Source organism: Girardinichthys multiradiatus, chromosome 24 (genome assembly GCF_021462225.1).
Source record: "Girardinichthys multiradiatus isolate DD_20200921_A chromosome 24, DD_fGirMul_XY1, whole genome shotgun sequence".
NCBI lineage: Eukaryota > Metazoa > Chordata > Actinopteri > Cyprinodontiformes > Goodeidae > Girardinichthys > Girardinichthys multiradiatus.
The window spans coordinates 19,860,166-19,886,048 of NC_061816.1; the positions used below are offsets into that span (position 1 = coordinate 19,860,166).

At 39.9% G+C, this 25,883-nt stretch overlaps 2 protein-coding genes across 4 annotated transcripts in view; one reads left to right on the top strand and one right to left on the bottom strand.

The window, feature by feature from the left end:
• Positions 1 to 1,892: 1,892 nt before the first annotated feature.
• LOC124861350 (fibronectin type III domain-containing protein 4-like) lies at positions 1,893 to 25,274 on the bottom strand. Of its 2 annotated transcripts, none has more exons than XM_047354993.1 (7): positions 24,625 to 25,274; positions 14,838 to 14,953; positions 8,399 to 8,500; positions 5,612 to 5,714; positions 5,165 to 5,254; positions 4,911 to 5,077; positions 1,893 to 2,358 (listed from the first exon to the last, which is right to left on the bottom strand). In XM_047354993.1, the coding sequence occupies exons 1-7, from the start codon at positions 24,704 to 24,706 to the stop codon at positions 2,278 to 2,280; spliced, it is 741 nt and encodes a 246-aa protein (XP_047210949.1). In that variant the 5' UTR covers positions 24,707 to 25,274; the 3' UTR covers positions 1,893 to 2,277. The 2 variants fall into 2 exon arrangements, with proteins under 2 accessions (XP_047210949.1, XP_047210950.1); XM_047354994.1 differs by having other exon boundaries at positions 1,893 to 2,423; positions 24,625 to 25,272.
• Positions 17,900 to 25,883, top strand: part of LOC124861348 (poly(rC)-binding protein 3-like) — a 66,480-nt gene continuing 58,496 nt past the window's right edge. The window contains exons 1-2 of one of the 2 annotated variants that reach the window (XM_047354987.1): positions 17,900 to 18,263; positions 18,381 to 18,522. The gene's annotated coding sequence lies outside the window, so the exon portion shown is untranslated. The remainder of the gene's footprint in view (positions 18,264 to 18,380; positions 18,523 to 25,883) is intronic. The other variant, XM_047354986.1, reaches the window with a different exon arrangement.

Below are 25,883 nucleotides of genomic sequence, written 5' to 3' on the forward strand. Positions count from 1 at the left end.
GAGTAAACAAGCTTTTAAAATAAAATACTTCCTTTATGATAAGCATATGTTCTATTTTTCACTGATTTATCTTATCTTATTTTATTTGTGGATTGTGTATTACATTTGATTATGATTTATTTTTTATAAAGGGCTCAAGGTTCAAGAATGTCCAGATTGGGAGGGGGATGTCCTAGATTTCAGAAGCTGAGTAGACTGAGCGACAGAAATTTATATATAAGGAGCTATCATGAGGTACAAAAAACAGAGTTAGAGAAGCATAAATAAAAAAAATTGCAACTCTCTAAATTTAAAGAAATGTGATCCATATACAAGCCTATTTCTAGAAGTTTTATCTAATTCAGCTAAAAAACTGGAACCCATATATTGTGTAGATTAATTATACCCAGAGTGATATATTTCAAGTGTTTATTTTTGGCATTTTGATGATTGCGGCTTACAGGAAGTGAAAAGCCAAGATGCACTTATGGAAAGTTAAGTGGAAGGAAAAGGTTTGCTGGAAAAAAACCTTTTTACCTGTTTACAGGCCAATGAAAACACAATTTAGTTACACAGAAAGTTTTAATATTACTTATGATGAATAAAAAAGCTGAATTGATATGGAAATGTTCATGCTGATTTGCCAGCTGTCCAGCAGAAAATCAGACACCCTCCACCAAGAAGGCATAAAAACACAAGGTCATTGCTAAATGGTGGCTGGTCACAGAGTGCTGTTACCAATAGTGGTAAGTTTAGTGGATGTAAAAAGTGTGCTTGAAAAAAGCTGCAAAATTCCATTTAATTTGTACATCAAGGTCAAACTTTACTTTTATCTGAAAAGAGAACTGGCCAGCCTTTTTTATCATAGCCAAGGTAAGACACTTCTGACATTATCTCTAGTTCAGGAGTGGCTTGACTCAAGGAATGAGATGTTTGCAGTCCAAATCCCGTCTGTGTGTGTTGGCTCTTGAAGCAGAGACTCCAGCCGCAGTCCGAACTCTTGAATGAGCTCTGCTTGCAGTTATCCCTGCAACGTGTGCACCTTTCTCTATCACATTTTTACCTTCGTCACAACTTTCCGTTTTTGAGCTTGGACACAGCAGCACCTAGTCATGACCTTCTGTGACTTACCCTCCTTGTGGAAGGTATCACTGACTGTCTGCTGAAGAACTGTCACGTCAGCAGTCTTCCCCGAAAAAATGAACTGAAATAAACGGCTAAAATAAACGACTCTGTGTGAGATCTATGTAAAATATGAGTTTTACTTTTTGAAAGACTGTCGGTCCATTTTTGTCCCGGCTGAAAATGTCGCATCATTCCAAACCGTTTTGTACGAAGTAAGGAGAATCTTCCCACGCGACCATCCGGCCTCATCCGAACCCAAAATTTGATCAAGCTCCTTCAAGCTGTGTCTGATGCATCTATGAAGCATCTTTTCTATCTGCTGACTCACCGTTTTGACTCGCTGTCAGGTGCTTTGGCTACTGCCTGATAACACTGAAGCTTCACTTCTAAAGTGACCACTTACACCCCCTTATGGCTGTTCTAGATATGCACATTTCTCGTAAATCATTTCATTTCCATACCTATCACTGGATGTGCACTTCATGGGTTTTGTCAACGGATTTCTGTCTGTTTCAATGTCCAAAAAAGGGGTAATGAAATATTTTTCAGATGTTCAGTTCTGCTTAGCTCAAGGTTTTGTTTTTGCAGTTTCTGCAGCTTATTATATGACAGAATAGATGTTGTGATAGTTTAGTTGCCAAAAAAAAGAAATCAAGTATGCACTCTAAAAATAATTTCAAATTTTACCCTGTGCAATATTACATATTTATCATTTTTCTTCTCGTATTAAGACGTTATACAGTGAAATTCGACATTTTTAGTCAAATGAATCCAAAAAGGTTACCTAATTCAAAAATCTGAACTTGATTTAATGAATTCATTTATGAAATATTTACAGCGTAATTTCACCACCATCACTGCAAAGATTACACTTAAAGTTAATCTCTAACACCTTTGATGTATCTACATATTTAAACCATGATGAAAGCTGAACGTTTAATCACTGATGATGAAAACAAGAGGTCAAATAATCCATTAACATTGTCCTTAAGAATTATTGGGACTGTGATGGAGCAACAGCAGCATCGGTCCTAGTGAACTGGAGGAATTTGAGGCAAACGGGCTGGAAAATATTCACATTGTTCTTTGACATCACAAGGAGGAAAGCATCAGGTTCAGTCGTCTTCCGCCATTAGAGGGCAGCATTGAATCACTCCGACGTCTGCTCATATTTTACAACAGTTTGGAGTCCCAGCTGCAGCAGCAGGTCCGTAAATCCCCACACGGATCGGGATAATCTGGCTGAAACTCCTCCTGAGAAGAAAAGTCTCAGAACATCAGACTCTGATGATGCTGATGGAAGACGAGGCTCGATGCAGCTGCAAAACAACAAGGTGGAGTAAAGTGACGAATATGACATGTAAATGTTCTGCCAAACAACAAATACTAGACAAAGAACACACAACTCTACATATTTAAAGGACTTTTTCACTTTTCTGGACATTTGCACCTTAAATCAAGGCTAAATCAAAATCTGAAACATCTGGGGAGTGAATACAGAGTTTTTATAATGCAGTTTGTACTGTGTTCATCCTTTATTCTTTTACTCAAAGCCAACTGTGATGAGGTCCAAATGTTGGTGTAGAGACCCAAAAGATGCAAACGGTCATATTCATTATTAATGGTGATATGATGCAGCTTCATCCTTTCACTCATCTTAGACTGAAACTTTTCCAGAGAACAGACTCTGAATAAATGACCAAATCTAAATTCTGAGACATCTAAACATCCTAACCCTGGGACAAACGAGACCACCGTGGGTCGACTAAAAAGCGCTAACCCGAATCTTTAAGCCAAAGAGCTGCATATCTGTTTAAGTAGCCCCGGTTCCACTAAGCATCTGACAGTACAACCTTCAAATATAAAATACTAAAGTTTACTATAAATGTTTGGCAAATATTTCTACAGCAGCTGGACCTTAAACATATAATCTGCTAAACAAGTGACTGGAAAGAAGGAATGCCCAAGGAAACAAAGAAAGGAAAGGCACAAGGAAGGAGGGAAGGTGGAAAAAAATTAAGAAAGGGAGGAAGGACACAAGGATACAAGGATGTATGGAATGGAAGTAGGAAGGATAGAGGGAGGGGGTAGGGCACAAGGAATGAAGAGAAAGGTAGAAAGGAAGGATGGAAGCACAGAAGGATACAAAGGACAGAAGAAGGAAAGGTAGGAGAAAACAAGGAAAGGACACAATGAATGAAGAATGGTGACAAGGGCGAAAGAAAGAAAGAAAGAAAACACATTTAGACTATATAATAGGGGATAACTTTCATACTTCTCCAAACTGGGTAAGAACCTTGAATAAAGGTGCAGATGCCAGTAAATGCAGATGCTGGGAGCAGGTTTCAGAAATAAGGACTGGTTTTAGGAAACACTGTTCTGAACTGTTATATCAGCTCCCAGTTTAGATTTTACAGAAAGGTAAATAGATCCACATTGTCTGCCATTTTGGGTTTTGTGTTTGTTTATTTTCTCAGTAAGGTGATTTTATTCCTTTGGGTTTAGTAGTTATGTTTGTTTATTCCTTCTGTCATCCTGATAGTTTTGTTCTCTCTCCAGCTCCTTAATTTAGTAGTTCTTTCTCTCCTTGCCTATAGTTCCCTTGGTGGTTGCTTTCTCATTTATTTATTACTTAGAATGGTTTTCTATTAGAACAGTTCTCTTTGCTTCTTTGGCTTTTCTAGTTCTAGTTCTCGGTTAGTGTTTCTGTGCTTGTTTACTGTTAATTGTTCTTGCTGCATTATTCTAGTTTATTAGTCTCCCTTTGGCCTAAGACTCTTTTTTTTGTTATTATTTACCCAGTTGCTTAAGATTAGTTGTTCTTTCCCAGCCTAGTTAGCTCTTTAGTTTAGTTCTTCATGTCCCTGCTTTGTCTAGTTAGTGTTTCTTCTGGATATAGTTTTGTGTTTTATGTTAGGGGTTTTATTTATATAGGTTTCCTTAGGTTTGTTTTCCATTAGTTTAGCTTTTCCCTCTGCCCCTGTATAGTTCTTCCTAGATTTACTATTTATGTTTATGTTTCCTTTTCCTAGAGTTGTCTCTAGTTTAGTTTAGTTCTCCTTTCCAGTCTCTGCATTCTCTAGCTCCCGTTTCCATAGTAACACATTCCCTCAGTTCCCTGCAGCCTGGTCCACACCTGTTTCATGTTTCCTCTAATTACCTGCCTCCCTGTTTCATTGGTCCATACTCCACTTCCCTCAGCTTATAAGCTCTCTAGTTTTCATTGTTCCTCGCTGGTTCCTTACGTTATCAACCCTTGCTATCTTCCTGAGTTTCTCCTTGTGGTTTGTTTTCTGTTTTGCCTCCTGAACTTGTGCTTTTGGATAACCTGCCTGTACTCTGCCTGCCTTCCGTAAGTCCACCTTCAGTTTCATTATTAAACTTCATCTACTCACCATGTGGCCTCCTCGTCACGTTCTGCATCCCGGTCCTGTCTCAAAACCCACAATACTGACACACATATCACACACTGCATTTCCTGTCAGAGAATCTAGTCTAGACTTGCTAAATCTAAGGTTACAGAGAGACAGTGAGCCTGGTGCCACTAAAAGTAGTAAAAACGCCACTGCTGATCAAAAATAAGAATTGGATGCCATCTTTATCATAAATAAAAACTTTTTTCTTTGCATTTACTGGGGTCTGATTTTAGAACGAGATGATATGTGCCCAGTAGGGGGAGCTGCAGTCTAGCTAAGTGTTGAGATGTGAATTGGGGGTTACTCAGGGACCTCTGCTGCAGATACAGAATCCTGGTCATGTATTATATAAAAAACCCAGAAGAAGAGGATTTTTAGAAAACGCCTCACCCTGCTGCTGTGGACGTCTCCATTGTGGTAGATTGGTGAGCTGCCTGCTGAGGCGTTGTAGTAGGAGGTGCTGGCCTGGACCAGCGGCCTCTTGGCCTTCTCCTTGGTACCGTTGGAGTCGTTGTCCTTGATGATGTCGTACTGCCGGCAGAAGAGGGCGATGACGGCTGACGGCGTAGAGAGCAGAGGTTAGAACGAGTGAAGGAAGCTCTCACCCAGATGTTCATGTTTAAAGAGAAGCCATGTAGACTGACCGGCCCACAACAGCAGCACGGTGGTGATAATGAGCAGCTCTCCGGTCTGCAGGTGAGGAGTCATCCCCAGACCTTCCATCGCTGGTTCATCTGTGGACAAGGACAGTCACACTTTACATGTTGCCAGTCTCTACGGGTAGCATCAAGACTAAGAACCAAGCTTGAACATTTGGGCCAAATCCTAAAAACACTGAGCTTCACTTAAAGAAAATCATTTCCACAATGGAACATGGTAGTGGCAGCATCATGCTGTGGAAAGGTCTGGAAATAGTCATTATTTTTTCTCCAAGCAGCCAGACTCGGTCAGTGGTTCTTCTGGGTTTCTGAAGGTTTTTATTTTTAACTCATTCTACTATAAATCTGTTCTAATGTCTCTGTAGTTGTGGAGTTCAATAAGAAATGTCGTTCAAAGCTCTAAATCTCCATTTTTCATTGTTTCTCACTTACGGTGGTCCAGGACTCCGGCTGGATAATGGTCGGTTCTCTCCAATGTCCTGAAGTGGACGGGACGGCTGGGTTGGCTGTCCCCGTGCAGCCCGACGGACTGGACCTACACAGGGTTGGAGAAGAGATATCCTTAGGGAAAATGCCAAACAGGAGTCGAGGAGAGGATGGTATTATGTAAGAAGCTGGCTCAGGGGCAGTGGTTTTAATCCAGCATCGTAAACAACTGCTGAAGGAAGGAGACATGAAGTCGGGGTAGTAGGAAGAGTACATTTTAGACTTAAAGACTTCTTTTGGGCCAAAAAATCCATTAAGAAGGACAAAGACAGGAGTAATGAAGAGGTTTGGGGATGTTTTCATCATTTCCAAAAACTGTCAGAGGAATTTTATGGCAGAAAATATTTACTCAGGCACAAAACTTCACACTTAGAGTACTCCTACGTGTTTCCATGGAGTGATTTTAGAAAAGGAGTCCTTGGATTGAACCCAAAAGATACTGCTCATTCATTCTGGATAATGACTCCAAACTCCGCTAGGAATTTAACCCCACCGGACCTGGCGAGGCATCAGCTCTTTACCTGCTGACGAGAACATTCAACCTGCGGCTGATGGACAGTCTGAGTCGCTCGGCTGTGCTGTAATGGATCCCTAAAAACCTTAACGATAATGGAGCCGTGATGGAGCGCCCAGAGCTCCCAGCTGCGGCTTGATTTAAACTTTCAGTCATAAAAACTAATGAAGAAGTGCCACAAAAACAATTAATTTGACACTCTCGGTTAAGTAGAGTCAGTTAGGAAAATGAAAACCAATTCATCAGCAAATAAAATTTTATATTTGTTGTTTTTAGGATGTCGTTCTCCTCTTAAGATGTTAGTGATGTACAGTGAAAACATAAAAAATGAACCTGCTTATTCTAAAACAAATGATGCATGGTGGAATAAAGTGGCTTTTAATTAAGGGTAGAAAAATGTTGATCCAACAATATTCTTGTTTTACAGATTTTTGGCAAATTTTCACATGTATAGTTCAGTTTATTCTGCTTTTATGACAAAAATGTTTTTTTTTAAACAAATAATCAAGCTTCATTGACTCCAGTCAAATTTTAGGAAGTCACAAGTAAGTTTTGAGTCTTCCACCCAAGTCTTGATTGAAGTAAAAAGATGTAAGTCTCAAGCTGGGTCCAAGTCCTAAACTTTAAATTTCGAGAAGAACTAAACTTCTGAAAATCAGTTCTGATGTTGCAAAAACCAAAACAAATGAAACAGCCTGGAAATGTAAAAAAACAACGAGCAGACTGACCTGTAACTACAGATACAAAAATTAACTAGATTTCAATACAAAATAAAAAATATCTCCATGGCAACCAGCTACAACTGTACAAACCAGATCATTAAACTAACAAAGCGAGTAATATTTTGTATATTAATGTACTTTATGAGCAAGCTGACTTTAGAGGACATGATTATGGTGCCAGCTGGGATAGACTGACTGAGCCTTGGAGCAGCCTCACAGCACAGAAACTGGACGCCCACACATGATAATCAGAGGAGATACTGGTAGTCTCTTCAATAACTTTCTCACCTCCAGGATTTAATTTGCAAGCGAACAAAATAAATACTTGTCTGCAGTTTGGATCTTGAAAATCAGGATGCAAGTGGAAATTCAAATCATTTGTACCGCTTATCTATTTTTATTTCTATCTATTTTATTTACTTTATTTCTTTTTAAAGGGGAAATACCTCTATTATGACATTTTGGCACCACTGGCATCCCGTACTAAATCTTGATATATCCAGTCACTGTCACCTGGCTTGTAAATAGGAACATTTCTGTAATTAGACATCTGCTTCTTTCTGCATATAAAATGTTACTAAAAGTGCCACAGCATTATTGTACAAAGATATTCCCCATAAGATGCCCCTGGTATCCGCTGGACTCCGGGGCCACTGAAGTAGGGTTCCCAGGTTGAGAGAAGTGCACACATCTCTAAACTGGTTGCTGAGACACTGAAAGAATTGCTGACAATTTCAGCCAAGATCCAAACCACACAATCTACAACCTCCATGCCAGATAATATCATGCACATGGAAACCTGTATGTACTTTGTTTCCCCCTGTAATAAAGCTTCCAGCAGCGGAGAGACGCAAACATCTCCAAATCACACCCAGGCTTGGCTGTGCTGGTTGCTGAGAGGCCGAAAGAAGTGCCGACTCTTTTATCCTTATTCAGGCTGCAGCTTAAATGGAAAACAAACCTGTCTGGCTGTCATCCCTGTCATCTTATTTACTGATCAGGATAGAGGACGAAGAGGAGGAGTGTGAGCAGTGGCTCATAAGGGTTCTGATATAATTTTTAACTTGTATCAACACTGCTCATAACAGAAAACCTTTCCACAGATGTTAACAAGCTGAAGGAACCTTTATAGTGTAGAAGTGAAGAGAAAATCCTGCCCAGGCCAGGATTCAGTGCCAGCACTGACATATGCAGAAGGATTATCGGTGTCGAAAGGGCACAGAAGACAGAACGTGGGTTACTAAGGGGATTGCATCGTCATGATGTGACGTTGCACTGATCCTGTAATGTTTCTATGGGTCATATAGATCAAGAAGAGTAAGAGGTCTTACATTTAAGTTTTTCTTTCATGGCTTAAAACTATTTTTCTACTGACATCCCTTCAAAAACATCTATATCCTAAATTTTAACACAGATATAAAAATTTGAGCTGATGAACTGACAATAAATCCCACTCTTAATATGAAATTAGGTGTTGGGAGGAAGAGTTTGCTTCACCTGGACGCTGTAGTGTGTATCCTCGTCCAGATCCCACAGGACACACCAGCGACTGGATGTGTTCACCTCCCGGATGGAGCGCTGCATTAGGCCATCCTGCCTCTGAAGATAAAGAAAAAAAATAAAGAACATAAATGTGCAGCAAAATCTTCTTTTATTTACCCAATTCTCGTTTTTTAAATTTCGCAGTGAAAGGAAATTGAGAAATGATCTACTTTCACCTTCCAACATTTCAACAATTCCATCATACATGATGTCCAGGGTCTCTAATAAGGCATGGAAAGGACAATTTTCAGCTCCACTAGCAAACATTACATCAGGCTCTCAGGAATCCAATTTCCTTATTTTTCTGGTTGATTGAACACATCATGCTTAAGCACACTTGTGATGAGGAAGATTTTCCTGAGTGAGGAAGACTCGGATCTAGCCATGCATGAAACTAGTGAGGATTCAGAAGAAGAATAAGGCAGCCAGAAGATCAGGATCCTGACATGAACTAGTTCACAGGCAGCCATCAATAATTCATTAGATAAAGTCTAGATGTTGATTAATGAAGTCATACATTTGCATTTTCTATTCATGTAGTGTTTGACCTCAGCTGTTTCACTTGCTCCTGTTTTCTATGCTAACATACTATAACATGGGTAGTTGTAAAATAAAGATGCTCCCAGTTTTCCTTCTCAGGCCTGCCATCAACTGGAAACTGCTGGGCCACCAGTGTGACCTTCCACAGAAAAGCCAGTTTTATTCACAAAAATGAAGCTTTTGCTCCAAAATCGACACCATCATTGACTGAAATTACCAGCTCCCTACATGGACAGACCAAAATGCCCTCGGGAAAAAAATTTAGTCAGACGAGAAAAAGGTTGAGTCCTCTGGTCGCACTGACAAGAAATGTGTTTGTAAGGAGTCAAGGTAAGACTTTCAAACTGAAGAACACTGTCAAGCATGGTGGTGGCAACATCATGCTGTGGGAATGTTTTGCAGCCAGTGGTACAGATACATTCCACAGAGTAGGTGGGAACATAAGGAAGAAAGTAGAAAGACTACCTCCCTATTCTCCAGATTTGGCTCAAAGCACCTAGATGATTCAGCAGGATAAGGGGAGCCAAGTACATCAAAACTAGATTAGGAAATGATAGAATAACCCAACATGAGGCTACTAGAAGGGTTTTATCAATGTTTTTATGGTCAGACAAGACTAAGCTGCTTGGCTACAGTAACAAGAAGCATGGGAAAGTCAGGGCGAGGATTTCAAACCTAAGAACAATGTTCAAAATGCAAAGCATGGCAGTGGCTGTGTCATGCAGCGGGACTGTAGGAGGAATAATGAAGAAGTAGGACTATCTTAAAATTTTTCAACTTGACTTTATACGCAAATCTAGATAGTTGAGACTGGGACACAACATGCACCAATTGTCAAGCATGGGGGTGGCAGTATCACTCTGTGGGGCTGTTTTGCTGCAAGTGGTACAGGTGGATCGTATTAAGTGGAATTATAAAGAGGGAAGGTTGCCTCCAAATTTGTCATCTTTAACTGTTGAATTGCTTGAACCTGGACACAACTGGATGTTCCAACAGGACGATGATCCCAACCATACATCCAAACTGGTGTTGAAATGGTTAAAACAAGCTAACAGTTAGCTTCTGGAGTGGTCTTCACGAAGCCCCTCCCTGGACTCTATTGTCATACATGGCGCCATTTTGTTTGACAGGCTCTTTTGTTTCTATGGTACTGATCATAGTACAAAGTGGTTGGAGTAGAAAACAAGGAAAGCATAAAGAAACAAAGCATGAAAGAACTTGATCAACACTCCAGAGGCCAAAACAAATAAAAGAACTATTTCCAGCGTACTAGGCACTGAAACCGAATAATAATATTTGTTTATAAGACATTTAACCCGACTGCCAGGTAAGCAGACAGTTGTTCATTATAAACTCTTTCTGTTCCTCTGGATTGAAGGTTTGTTAATATCAGGCCAGCAGAAAGTTCAGTTTCCCATCTAATAAATATGCCTGCAGAGAACTAAAAGCGGAGGAAAAGTCAATAAATAAAAAGGCTGACAGGAAGCTCGAGGCTTTCCAGATGTCTGAATCAGACCGTCCCCTGCTCCTCTGGCAGCGTTGCAGGCGACACATCAGCGAAGGAGGTTTTATTATCTCGGAGCTCAGAGACTATAATACGTATATTATGAGGACTTAAAAAGGTTTGTTAATCAGTGATTCTGAACGACTTTGAAAAAAGCTACAGCAAATTTAATCTACAAAGTGCAGATAACAGAGGTTTCTCTCTTTCTGTCAGAAAGATAAATAAATAGGAAGGAATAGTATATAAAGATGCATCTTAATAAATTATCATCAAGTTCATTAGGTTCAAAAAGTTAAATTCCTGTTTAGATTCATTAGACAGAAGTCAGCAGTCATTCTCATAATATGTTCTAATTTTCCAAAAGACTCAAATTTGGGATTTCAATAACTTTTCCTTCCACCAGCCTTTCTTGTAATATGCAGAAAATAAACACCTGAACTATATCACCTTGTGTAATCAAACGAGTTTCAAATAGAATTTCTGAAAAGATCTTTTACATGATATTTACATTTATTTAGACAAATCTGTTTTAAAAAACACCAAAATATAAAGTCCAATGTAATTCCTTCAAAATAAGGTCAACAAAGACCATGATATGTATCATCAGATGCTTGATGCCCCAAGTAATGCTGGGAGTTTTTAGCTTTAAAGACTTGAAGCTTTCAGGAAATGCTTTAACAAGACCTTACAGCTGTTTTTTAAGTCTGAATAAGACAACCTCCCACCTGTGGCTGCTAACAACCCCTCTACTGGAGCCACAGTGGTAAAAATAAACCTAAAGTATTCTTATTTATAGTTCAGATGGTAGAGAAGAAGTTGGATCTTCAGTAAGTCTGCAGGTAAACAAAGTTTGGTTAGACAACAGCAAGATGAACAAGTCTCTCTCCGTTTTACAAGCCTACAGCACTGGTTTATTACCGACCTTCTGATAGTTCGGGATGTAAAAATGAGATTCAGTGGGAGTCTGAGGAACTCAGTTTGAAACTGGGTTACTTCCTGTTGGAGCGCGTTTGTGTGAATCTCAGCAGCCGGCGCTGTGGGATTTAGAGCTGCTTCAGACAAGCAAAGCAACTGTTCATCAGAGATTGTTCCCTCGTCCTGCTTCTCCTTCACAAACAGGAGGCTCAGCTCGTTACTGACTCTGAGAGGGAAGTAATCTCATTAAGCCGCCACTATGTGGGTCCTAATTAAACCGGGAAACAAACAGGACCGCCACATTGCTTCGTTTTAAAGGCACAGTTTGTTGTTTTCACAGAATAAAAGGGTGGATGATTGACAGAACAGCATTTTATATAACTCCAGCTTTGCTCCTTTGTAGAGACCCCCCCCCCAATCCTGATGACTAATATAAGAAAAGAGCTAGGAATATAAAAACCTGCTGCATCTACCTGCTGCCATCATCCCTCCTCCATTAATATTTGAGTAAGGCTTTTACATAAGAGCCTTCTGAGGTTATGGCAGGAGATGTTATACATCCCCTTTCAGTGTTTTCTTCAAACTACCACCTGGACGCTTTGAAAAAATCCCAAAAAACAATGTTTGGCATCACAGCCACCGTAGATGTTCTTCCAGTAAGGACGAGTCAGAGCCAAATCATTACCACTAATGGAGACAGCTCGAACTCAGAAATCAGCTAATGTTTGATTCCCTCTCTGCCAAAAACCGTAGGTGGTAAAAACGGATGGAAATGAGCCGAGCTGAGTTAGCGGGAGAGGCGAGACCAAGAAAATGGGGTGATATAACAGAAGAATCAATGTGAGAATCCATTTAGATCTGCGTTTGAGAAGTGGCGAACGGAAAACTGCACTGCAGCTCAATTTATTTAGAGAAATTATAGCTCTGAGGGTTAGAGACCACTGCACACTGAGCCAGGATGAAGTTCATGGTTCAAATGGTAGGATACTAAAGCACCAGAACAGCCAACTTATAGTAAATGCTATCTCTGGTGTTCAATGAGCTCAATGACATCATCATTGTTTCCAGGAGATATCTTTTGAAATGAAATATATGCAGGATTGTGGCTCATCCAAAGTTATTAAAGTTGGAGAACGTCTAGAGTTCTGTTTTAAAAATGTTTTTTAAAGATAAAAATGACCACATTTTAACACATTTGAACACATTTTTGTCTTTTTTCATGTTGGATAAAACATAATCAACATATTTAGGTTGAAATGAACCTGGAATGATGAATCAAGTCAAAGTTCACAGTTAAAAACCAAACCAGAGAGTATTTGCAAAATTCTTTCTGGCCTAATCTTCAACAGAGAGAAGAAACTAAAGCAGAACTACAGTGACAGATGACTTATAAAAGCTAAAATACAAAATCAAACAGCCAACCTATAGTGTGGCATGGCAGAGGTCCCATCATGAGGTAGGGTTATTAGAAAACCACAGTTTTAGCAGCACTTCATCAGGATCAGCTGAAAAATGTTAGGGAGAGGATCTGCGTTGTTAGCTTGTTAAAGAACCATCAGGGGTAAAATCCAAATTAAATCTCTGGGGACTTGAGCTACAGTCTTTTGGGATTCTCTAAAAAGAAGAAAGTGAAGTCGACCAGTTTCAAAAAGCAACTTTGTTTACAGACAGGATCTACCTTATAGCTGAAGGAAAATACCTAAAAGCCACAACAGAGTTTTTAGAATGAGGTGGGGCTGCTTTCCTGCAACATTTAGAAATGGCATTCAGATCCTCTGTTTAATTTGAACATAACATGATGGTCAGTAGTTTAGGTTAACATCTGAATTGGTCCTATTTTATTCAGGAGACATTAAACAGCCTGGCAAAGCAAAGATTATCAGCCAACATATAGTAAAGCACGGTATAGTTCCTATTATGATGTGGGTTGCTTTACTGCATCTGGAACTTGAAACATTACGTTGATTAGAAAACCTCAATATCATCGGCACATGATCTGTTTCAGGCTATGAAAGTAAGAACAGCCACATTCAAGCAAAGCACAGTAGAGGTCCTATCATGATGTGGGGATAGATCTGGTACTAGAAAATCCGATATTAGCACAGTATCTTTATGAGTTGATAAATGGTTTAAAATGAAATACTAACAGGATTACAATTGGAAAAGGATCATCCCAACTTGTTACAGAGTTGAACTTCAGTGGTAAGCTCCAAACCTGACATCAAAAATAAGATTACTTTAGGATGACTTTCTGGAACCCATCGAAACAAGACACTAAAGCAGATCGGTTTTAAAATGTGAGTTTGTTTACAGAGAACAAACTGAAGGCAATAGGTAAAGATACATTAAAGCAAAGTAGAGATTTATTCATGATGTAAGGCCGTCTTTTCTGGTACATTCATGAATGGCGTTTAGATCTAGACTGTAGGACCAGGAAAAGCCACCCGATATTAAAGCACAGAAGAGGTTCTATTATGATGCGGGCTTGTTGTGCTACTGCTGGTACTGGAGACTTTATCTTCATTGGAAAAATGCAGTATTCTTATTATGTATCAGTATGAAGTGATAAATCTTTTAAAGTGAAATATTGGCAGTTTAATTGTGTATCAAGTTAGTGAATGGTTTTCTTTTGTACCGCAAAATCTGATTTTAACAAAATCTGATCTGCTTTTAATTGACCCACTTAAAGTAAGATCAGCTTATTCTTGAGACATTTAACAGCATTCTTTAAAGAGTGAACATCTGCCACCATCAAAACTAGAGCCTTATAGCGAGCTGTGCCAACACGCCAGGTTCCGCATGCCCTCTGCAGGAGCATGCTTTACACCTCAATGGAGATTTTATTACTTTCTATCATGAGCGGAACCTGTAGAGAACCAAAAGGCCGTTCCATGTTTTAACAATTCAAACTCATTTCATGAAGCATTTAAGAAGCTCCTGAGTATATCTTCTGCATTCAAACCCGCTTCCTAAAAATTACATTTCAGTTTTTACTTCATAACTGGATGCTTGGAGAGTTCTGCTTTTGGCTGTGCGAGTTTTAATCAAGAGATTTGTTTTTTATTATTTCTTCCAGTAACCAACGTGGACCCACAGCCAGCCCTGACTTCAACAAGCCTTTTAACAATTGAAATGTTTATGAGCAAACTCCCCTGAGAAAGTGTTTCTGAGCAGACTGCTGGATGCCCGCAGGGCTAATAAATGACGCAGCATTTTAAAGGTCCTGGAGACAATAATCCACCCCTCGTGGGACAGAGACGATCACAAAGAAATCTATAATTCATTATTGGAGGGCTACTTTAGCCTATAGCTTGGCAGCGCTCCAGGTTTTTCTTCAGAGTCACAGTTTGGACCCTTGAAAAATTAATTGATCTGAGAGGAGATGGGTTGGATGAGGCCCTTCTGCAACACAGAGGAGACAGAAAGCCATTGTACCTGCTGAGAGATGGCGTAACCAATGACGGTGTCGCCCTGAGGGACGTTCCAGGTCACCATGGCTGAGTGCGCCCTCAGCTGGGTCACCGAGACGTTCACGGGCGCCACTGGCACAGCTGTGAACACAAACACACACACATGAGCTGCCAGGACGGTCAGAGACAGGGACACAGTTGGGCTGAGTCTACTTTTTATTGATGAACCTCTCTGCAGGGATTCATTAGGAGTGATGGAACAACACTCATGTTAAAAGGTCCCAAAGAAGATGGATGGGGCAAAAACTGGCTGTCGAAAGCAAGCAAAATAAAAAAGAACTGGAAAAGACAAAAGCAGGAAAGTTACTGTTAATAAATATATTAGTGATAAAAGAGATCTAGACTTAATTTCCAAATTGATTTATGCATTGTCTTCTTTTGTTGGCAATGATTACCTCCAAAAATGTGTGCAGCCATGAGCAGTTTGCAGCAAAATGACCTTAAGCAGAAAACCTCTGCTGAAAATGTTTTTTGGGATCATCATTGACCTTCAAAGATGAGAAGTTCAGCTGCAATAAAGAAGGCTTCAAGATCAGTTTATGTCCACCTGCTGCCAAGGTTCTGCACTGATGGGAACATAATTTGCAAAAAGGAAATCCAAATGGCCTGATATCACACTATTTCAGCAATTGATGGTACTGTGTCAAAAATTGTGATAACACCAGTGCAGAGCTTGCTCAGCCTTGGCAGCCAGTGGACATTATGGCCAGACTGAAATTCTGCAGGAAGTACAGGGATGGACAGTAAAAGACTTGTGCTCTGATCAGTCCTCCTTCTGATTGTTTTGGACCTTTTGAAAAATCATCTGTCCGGAGAAGAAAAGGGGAGAGCTAGGGCAGGGGCTAGCTCTCCCCTTTTCTTCCCAAAACAACTTCCATGACACCCTCTAAAAGCAACTACTTCTAAAAATCCTTCAGGCTCAATTCCGCATTTGCAAAGTAACTAGAGATGCCCTGATCCCACTTTTGCTTAATGGATTCCTAATAACTTTTCTGAAAACCCTTAACTGGTTAATTGATTAGAGATGCACCACCCACGCACTCATCCATCCATCCATCCATCCACGCACACACCCATCCATCCATCCATCCATCCACCCACCCACCCACGCACCCATCATCCACCCATCCATCATCCATCCATCCATCCATCCATCCATCCATCACCTAAGACATAAGTTCTACCACCTACTTAGACTCACCAAATATTCACACAGATCAGTTCAACCTAATTCCAAAGCTCCAAGACTAAAATCTCAGGCTAAGAACTCTGCCATCCTCTGCTCTCTGCAGGACGTGCCAGACTTGCCTGCAAAATCTGCTTTAGACTCATTAAATAAAAGGCACAAGCTTTTGCAGAAGTAGCACTAACCTCCAGTGCGTCTAGTTCCTTCAGAGATTACCAGAGTGCCGGCTGATGGCTGACAGGAGGGATTAAAAAGCTGTTGCTTCCTGGATGCGTAGGTGGACTGAATGAATTCAGGCCAAGAAGGTGGGAGAAAAAAAAATCGAGTAATTTCAAGGCCATCGTGTCTGCGGGTCTATTTTCTGATACTGTGGGGGTAGAAATTATCCATTTTCTGACACATTCCTCACTGTAAGACAATGCCTCTGTGTATTATCAGCTGGAGGCTGAAGCTTCACATCTCCCAGGTCTCCAGAACACAAAATTGGATGTTTGTGCCTGATTTTATGTCACTTCTTAATCATTTTCCCTCATTTCATTCAGTGGCCGTGATTATAACAGCGTTTCTGAAAGGCTTTATGGAACAAAGCAGCAGGAATTGCACTGAGCCAATAGTTTGGAGTTGGAAGTGAATACATGAAACATCAATGCAAAGACGTCAGAGGGGATCAAGTGGTGATGCAAAAGGATGCAAACACATGGTTGCATCTACTAAAGATTCTTTTAATTATACTCACAAAAAAGCAATGTCTGCTTAAATATTAATGGTTTGAACTTCAAAGCTGATTTATGATGAAAAATATATTTAATAAGAAAAATATGGTGGGATTAACCGGAAGGTTGTTCCTTTCCCATCTTTTGATCAAACTTCACTGATCTGCTCATACAAAACATAATATGAGCACCACCGCAAATCACTTATGTCTGGATTCTAAACATAAAGTAAATAAGTGGGTTTGTTTGGTTGAATTCAAATTTATCAGTTCCTTAAAAGTCCATACCTGGAAGCAGTTCTGGATCAAAAGAACCTGAATCTCAGGACTTTTGGGTATGCCTTGCAGGATGGATGGATGGATGGATGGATTGACAGAAAGAGAGACAGATGGAAGAATGAAGCACAACAGGATATAAAGTCTGGAAAACACAAGTATTTTCCATAATCTTAACTTTTCCACACTTCTTCAGACCTGGAAAACCCTTAAATCAAATTCCCGACTTTGCAGCCTGAGTTGGAGCTCTCATTTTAGCTCATTATAGGTCATCAAAATTCCTGATCCACTGTTACCATGTAACTCAAGACATTCTGAATGGGCTGCTAACATGCGCATCGTGTATATCCAGCATCATTGCTGTGTTGTGATCTTTGAGATGGAGGCTGTGAATTTCACATCAAGCCTTTCCACAACACCTTCCAATTAGAGCCTCCAAGCATGTCGTCTGCATCAGAGTTGAATCAGTGGAGTTTCAGCTGGTAAAAAGCCACTTTTGAATTCATCCTGACCTGAGAAACAGTACGACGAACTCCTGCATGAGAATTTTCCCCCGATTCTCCAAACTGGTATCAGTTTAAAACAAACCAGCATCAAAAGAGGAGAACCACTCTCTTTCAGGAGGCTTTGCTTGATTAACATTTCTAAATCTGCTGCTCCAGGGGGGATTTCTTTAGAGAATGGAGGACATGCAGACATTCACAAAGCAAACATGTGTACCCATAATGCAAAGAAGCATGATGAGAACATTTTCCTCCTACACACACTCCGATACACTCAGAGCCTTGTCTTATGCTCCCTGCCAACGACAGGCAAGAAGTCCCGTCGTGATACGGCTGCTACATCCCACAGTCTTTCATCTGGCAGCGCTGAATAGACCTCTGCAATTATATTACACACATGAGGAGAGGAGATGAGAGGGGGATACTGAGATCGAGTCAGGAAGACAGAAAAACAGATGGAGAACAAAGAGAAGTGGATGGAAGATGATAGGAAGATGACAGGACGAAGGGGGGAAACAGATGACTGGAGCAGAAAAGGAAAAAGCTACTATCCACGGCAGATATCGAGAGGTGGCAATTTTTTATCTTTCGGTTTTGATGAACAAATTACAACGACAGATGAATGGACCTAGCAGGGAAAAAAATGGGGAGAGAAGAATGTGAGGGATGGAATCTAACAGCTCACGTTCTGTTCCTGCATGTCCTTCTATCTCTGTTAGTCTGAATTACACATTTATAAGCATTCATCTTTAATTTTTTAAAGAATACATTTAGTCATTTTCTGCTTTTAAGTGCTTCACACTAAATCACGCTTTCATGTCTCCACGGCAGTCTAACGGAGGTGATGACATGACGATGGAGACTTCTCCTGAGGTGTAGAAACTAGGGATGGCTATCTCTGATGTGTGGTGGGCGGAGTGATTATGCAACACACAACAACAATCGTTTCTACAGACAAGATTTGGATGCAAAGGTTTGGAATTATTTGGTAGTTCCTCTACAGTTCTTTCCATCAAGAGGCTTAAATTCATACAGAAAGGTCTCAGAAGGTACGCTTAGACCACAAGCTTTCTGTGGCCATCCATAGGATTACTGTATAAATTGGGCTGTATGCTTCTTGGTTTTGGGTTGGTTTCCTGACACTAACTTGGCTTTAAGGCATGCTCCACAAATATTCAACAAGGTCGATATTGGACCCTTCTGAAGGCCGATCCAGAAGCCCTCTTTATCCACTTTTGATTTGAGTTTGGCGTCATGGTTCTGTTGGAATAATTAAATGTGTCTGCGGTTTTGTCATCCAGCTGTTAATTTGACACGAAGTTGATGAATCTAGTTGTAGAGTCAGTTCTTTATTATTTCATTCCATATACAGTATGTATCAGTTCTACAGAAAGCAAAACAGCCCCACAGTATGATGCTGCCACCACCATGTTTGAGAACTGAGTCCAGGTTGGAGCTTTGAGACGGAGACCTTTAATTTTAGCCTGCCTTATTCATTCCGAACCCAGACAGGATGTGTGTTTGGAATACGGCTGCATGTTATTAGGAAATACAGTACACTACTGGTCAAACGTTTTAGGTATACTTTCTCATTTAATGAGTCTGTTTATTTTCATGACTATTTACATTGTAGATTCTCACCAAAGGCAACAAAACCATGAATGAGCACACATGGAATTATGTAGTATATCACATGCATTGATATTGTGATGACAGCGGTAGTTTGGAATCATTCCACCTATGTTAAAGTTTCAAGTACAACAACCCTATTGCACAATGATTTAAAAGACTCCATCCTAATCCAGTGATGTCCAAACGTTTTGCCAGTTGAGCCAAGGTCAGCATGTTGGATTTACCCAGCGGATCATATAGAAAGAATGTATGCACTTATGTCCTTCTTATGATGACATTGAAATCCTCGCTAATTAAAATCTAACTCTGAAAAAGTGTCCATCAGCATGAACCGCCTGTGCCGCTGGATCAAATTGGTACCATCCTTGAACTAAAAAAAGTCATTGCAAGGCCATAAATGTCCCCCGAGTCCCCACTTTGGACACCCCTGGCTTAATCTTTGTGTTGTCTGACCTTCCTGAACATAAAACATTTCCCCAGAAGAAGTTTGGCTTGTCCGTGTTTGTACACCGTGTGGAATTTGGAGTAGGAGCTTCTTTCTAAAGGGTTTAGGGTTACCAGAAAACCTTGTGACAAACTAGAATAGTACACATAAAACTGCACACAGATCAGCTTTATATTTCACTCACATGCCATGTGTTGCATCTGTGTTTTCAGACAAACCTAACTACTAGATTATCTGCAGCCCCAGACAACACAGCAGAGAAAAACCAAAACAGGCCTTTTGATGTTTACCTCCCTCCCAGAGTAGAGTATTCTGCGACGTACAAGTGGAGCCGGACAGTCGACTGTAACTTACAGTGATGTAACTGTTAGTTAATAGAGTTAGACAGCCTAATCTGGCTAATGGCCTCCCACCACTTTCTAAAGATGGATGCATGCCTGTGCACATGTTCGAGTCTGAGTGTGTGCATGCTCTATAATACACTGACAAACTATGAATACTGATTAAACACAGTCTGGTATTGAGTGGATTATGAAACAGGGAGCCCTTGGAATACAAACATCTCAGCCCTTGCTTACGTAAGAGCAAGATACAAATTCCATCATCCGTGCCAGGTGTCCGCCTCCTCGATTGTTTCACATCTCTTCTGGTGACTTTGTCTCTGATCAGTTACTTGTCTCTAATTTCTTTATATTTGCATTTTATTCGTATGTGTCAGCACTTGCATCTTTTTTTGAAATTTGTTTTCCACATTTGCCTTTTAATAGTAATTTTGTGTCATCATTTAACTCAATGTAGTGAACCTGCACCAACATTTGGCCCCTAATGATGTGTGGTGTTGTCTCAGGGTAGTTTTTTTGCATTCGTATTTGCGTTGATGTGGTCATTTTGCTGCACATTTGTCTCCTGATGGTCATTTTGTGTTCACATTTGCTTTTTGTGGTCGTCTGGCTTTCAAATAATTTTTAAGACACAAAATTATTTATTTGGCATGCAACCCAACGTAAATGTGTGCTCATTTCATGCTTAATGGCCTTGTTCAGCATGCAACATCAGTTTTGAAATGCATTACTTAAAAAAAATGTCAATGAGCTGTGAAATCAGCCTGACCTTGTGCAGTCAGGTACATGTCCTACAAGAAGTAAAGTAGTGATGCTGAAAATTAACAAAACACATTGGAGACAAGAAGAAAGGAGGATCCACAAGGTTTAGGATGTCGCAAAAAAAAGGATGGCGACAAGAACAGTGTGCAGAGGAGTGATGTAGAGCTGCACAGGGAGATAACGCCAGGCCTTCCTGCAGAATGGAAAACCCTCTTTGCACACAAATACAAACTTCCTGTTTCCACAGCTGGTGCGAATTTATAATATCTTACATGCTGAACCTTTTCCTTTCTAATGACATCTGTACAACAGCTTTCACCTCATTTTAAAGATTCCTGTGGAGTCCAGTCGCCTCATAGAGACTCGCATCTTCATCTTCCAGATTTATAAATCACCATAATGAAACCACAATTATAATGTAACACTTGGAGTTTACATAAATACTGGCAATTCAATTTACTGATAACAGCTTGTTGGTTGCAGGTAATGCTTCATGAAGAAGTTGAGTTTTTGGAGCTCTGGCTTGAGAAACAAATCTTTTATTTTTCCTCCGACCACAGCCGGTCGGGATGCTCCCAGCCTATCACAGCTTTTAAATCAAGTTTTAATAACCCTAAAAAACTCAGATCAGCACTGAACTGCTGTGTGCCAGCAGAGTTTTGGGATTTATCTAACAGGAAATAACACCGGCGGGAGAACGCTCGTTTTTTTTCTCTGTTGGGAAGCCCCTTAAACCCAAATGGTGGCAGGGCGATAAGCTACAGTGAGGACGAGATGTTTATGACACAAGCCAGAGGAGGTTTAGGCCACGTGTGGAAAATAAAAAGCCCACTTCATTGTATAAATCCAGGCAGAGCCTCGTGAGCGCTGATTAGCCGCCTCTTGTTATTCAGCCAAAAAGAACGCCTATCTGTCACCGTTTTCCTGGAGTCTGATTAACATTGAACCCGATGAGAACGTCCAACAAGCAGGAATCTGCCCATCGGTGATTTAAGCGAATTCCTGCTACAGCTAATTAAGCAGAGAGCGTGGCAGAGACTGCTCTGGACCACCTGATGGGCCGTTTGTTATGGCTTTGACACTTTTACGTGAGTGCTTTGTCTGGTTGAAATATAAGGCGTAAACAGAGGCTCCACTTGCCTTAAATCAAGCATTATAATATAAAACCATGCTTGTGTCATGCACAGATGATAAAAGAAGATACAAAAATAGACTATCATTCTGTAAGGAAGACATCTCGATCAAAAAAAAAGAATGAATGTGAATATTTTAGTTGAATTCTGCTCCTTAATACTCAAATTTTATATTTTGACTTCCTTTTTTCTCCTTTTTTACATGTTTTTTTCTTAATTTCAAAACCTCCAGAAAAAAGGAAATTGAAAAAAACTTTGTTTTTTTTTTTTTAATCAATGAATTGTATCAAGAAATATTTAATTCTCAAAATGTCACCATTACAAGTTGGGACGTGAACAACTTGAAAAGATTACACAACTAGAATATTAGGTCTTTTTACTGGGTGAAAATGGTGATTTTTAATTCACATTTTCCTCCTGGTGGTCATATTGCTTTCACATTTGGCTCTTGGTGGTCATTCTGTGTTCACAGAGGCAAATGTGAACATCCAACAAGCAGTAATCTGTTTGTCAGCAATTTGAGTGATTTGATCAATGTGATAGTACAAATAAAAAATAAAAAACTTCAAATCTGGTCAAAGACTGGCTCATAACAACACTATTAGGTGCAGCCAGTGCTAAAGAGAAACCATTCATCTGTATAGCTTTATGGTTTGTGTTTTGTGTTTGCTGAGGGTGGGTTGCTACAGTAGGGGAGAGCAGTTGCCATGTGGGGGTTGGGTTGGTCTTTAAAAATGTGCATGTAGGTGGCAAGTGTCAGAATAAAATGCATGTGAATGCCAGGAGGATCCAGGTTACCTCATAGAGCAATGGGCTGAATCAAAACGAGCAGCCTTACTAACAGTACCATTGGATTGCTGAAAGTAAAGAAAGTACACCTGGCCCAGTGTTTCTGCGTTTGCTATTCTTTTTCCTGGAAGGGCTGCCATTATCTTTAAATTGGCTGTTTTTTCTTTCCACTGGCTCACAGCTTTTGTCTTAAGCTAAGTGTCTTTCCTGGACAGCCACTGACAAAACTATTGCTGCCATTAGCTTGGGGTACTCCCCTTGTTTTTCTTTCTATAAAAGTTCCAGGGATTCTGTGAATAGGAGCGTGTCTTTCCCATACGAAGCCATTGAAGGAACTGTTGCTGCCATTACCTGTTTGTTTTTCTTTCCTATGAAATTTACTTCAGACCAGGGACACATGCTTACTCCGGGTAAGGGATTGCTGCAGAGTAAGAGACTCAATGCAATATCCTGTAAGTCCATACATGGATAGCTTTTTAGCGTTTTAGCATTGAATCGTGTTCTGAATCTGAGTGTATTGTATTTAGAAGTGAATTTAAATTATATAATTTGGATATGTATAATTGTATTGTACAGGAATGAATTGCAATAAACTGCATTAAGTTAAATGTGGACCAAACTGGATTGCATAAACAGGTGCATCTGAATTAATTAGAATATCAGAAAGTGAATTTATTTTGCCATTTCAATCCAAAAAGTGAAACACATACATTGATTACACATAGTGACATATGTCAAGCTTTTATTTCTGAAAATTTGGATAATATCAATATCGTAGCTAAGAGCAAATGAAAATCCAAAATTCTGTTTCTCAGATAAATAGAATATTTTCTGGCCAATTTTATTGGTCTTGTGTATTTTAAGTTCTTCCAAGAAGCTGAATTTGGGGTTTTTGTGCTTCGTTTTCTTACCACATTTTTTCCTCTCAGCAAACTTTCAATCTATGCTTAGATACAGCACTCTTAGCAACAGTTCTTTGAAATTCGAAGTCAGTTACTATTTGAAGTCACTTACTATCAACAGTCTTCACAATGACTGTGTAGAGCACAACATGCACATAACATTTCTATACAAAGAAATCACCTTTTTTGGTCTTATGTAATATTACATTTTTCAAATTAACTTAAATTTTGGATTTTCATTAGCTGTCATATATATATATATATATATATATATCTCATATGTCAATAAAAATGTATGCAACATCACAATTGCATAGGATTACTTAGATTAAGTATTTTGTAGGTACCTTATATTAAAGTTCAGCTTTTTTGTGAAATATTTGTTTACTTGGATGGGCTTTTACTGTCTTTTTAGCATACAGCTAATATAGATTTTAGCAACTAGGATTAGAAGATCAAGGATGGCAGTGGGTTCAGTGTGATGATGGAAAAGAAAGTCTAGAAAGAGGAAAATGTGGGTTATTAATAATAAATATAATCACTGCAATAGTTAATAATATCCCGATGTCATGTTTTCCTAATATTGTGAAACCCTCCTGTTTGCCAAAATAACCTTTTTCTACCACACTTTTTCCCTCCACTTAGTTTTCCATTAATAGTAACCAACATCAACACTGCAATATTTAATAATATTTTCACCATGTCATGTTTTCCCACATTTTATGAAACCGCCGTGGCAGCAAAATGTTACTTTCTCAATTACAATGTTTCCTTCCACTTAACTTTCCATTAATATACTTGGATACTTGATTCCGTGAAGAGTCTCCTTTATTTGCAATTATCTTAAAATGTCTCAAACTGTTTCAGGTTCTAATACCTGTAAATAACTGAAACGAATTAACTTCTTGATGATACTCTGATTGAGATGCACCTCTTGTACTTGTAAATTACACATTTATGTCGTATAAAATTAAATATATAAAGACATTTAACAGAATTAAGAATTATAACCAGTTGTTAGTACCACTTTATTTGACACAATCTGTTTTTCAGAGAGTCGATTTGACTTACTTCCACCGACCATCCCCGGTGTTTGCCACCAGGCCAGCAGCAGCACCAGCAGCCCGGGTTCCAGGTGATGAGACGCGGTCATCCCTGCCTCTGCTATGCCGCCTCCCTTTGACTCCTGCCTCTGTTTTACTGGAGCTCTCCCCGCGGGGTCTTCGCTGTGTCCACAACACCTTTCATCTCTTTGAAACCGTAGCCGCCCCAACTCTTTTACTTCCAACTAACACAAAGTAGGTCAGTAGGTATGTAGCACCAGCGACGGCGTTCAGTGAATATTAGTCGGGCAATACGCTCGCTCCACCCGGGGGAAGCAAACAGGTAGTCCCGGCCAACTCCGCTCTGACCGTGTGCCCACCGGGGGTAAAAATGCGCCTTTTCTCCGCTGTAGGTCAGAGCGCCACCCAGGTACGAACAAACGTTAGCTTTCGCTGGACGAAATTACAGCCAATTAAGGCTGGCCTTTCTGTATGCACAGTGGGGATCAGTGAGGAGGAGAAAATGTCTGCAGGAGCTCTATTAACTCCTCCATTTAGCCTGAAAGACACACTGGAATGGTCTGCGCTGAAATCCTGTCACCAAACAGCATGGAGGATGAAGAGGATGAGGAGGAGGGAGAGCGAGAAAGAGGATGGACCAGTCGGTAACCCCCCTCCAACCCCTCCAGCAGCCAACTGTTGATTATATAATCAGGTGAATATGAAAATGGCTTCAAAGAAACCTTTAACAGGTTGGTTAGTTCAATATTATTTTTGAGCCAAAAACAGCGTGGATCAGTGATTTTGTATGGGGTAAGAATATGGGTAAGAACCCTAACCCCATAATTTTGGATTCAACGTATGTTCTCTTCATCATCATCATCATCATGGTATCCTTTAGAATGTGGGATGTATTTCAATAAATTTGGATATCTATAGTAATATTTCAGTAATCCAGTTCAACAAGTGAAACTCATATTATCCATATGCATTACAGACAGACATGCATGTATTTCAGTGTTTATTTCTGCTGATTACAATAACTATGACTTACAGGGAATGAAAACACAATACTATTTTACTGCCACAATCATGGCCAAGACTCCTAACTTGACAACTGTCCACCAGTCATTGGCGAGGGGTGTAAGCCAAGAAGGTATTTTCTAATACTGCTGTATCAAAGCATTTTAACCGAAGGTTGAGTGGAAGGAAAAACTGGTAGAAAAAGTTTGATAGGTGATAGTCAAGACTGTCTCCTTTATACACATGGTTATGGAGGACCAATTC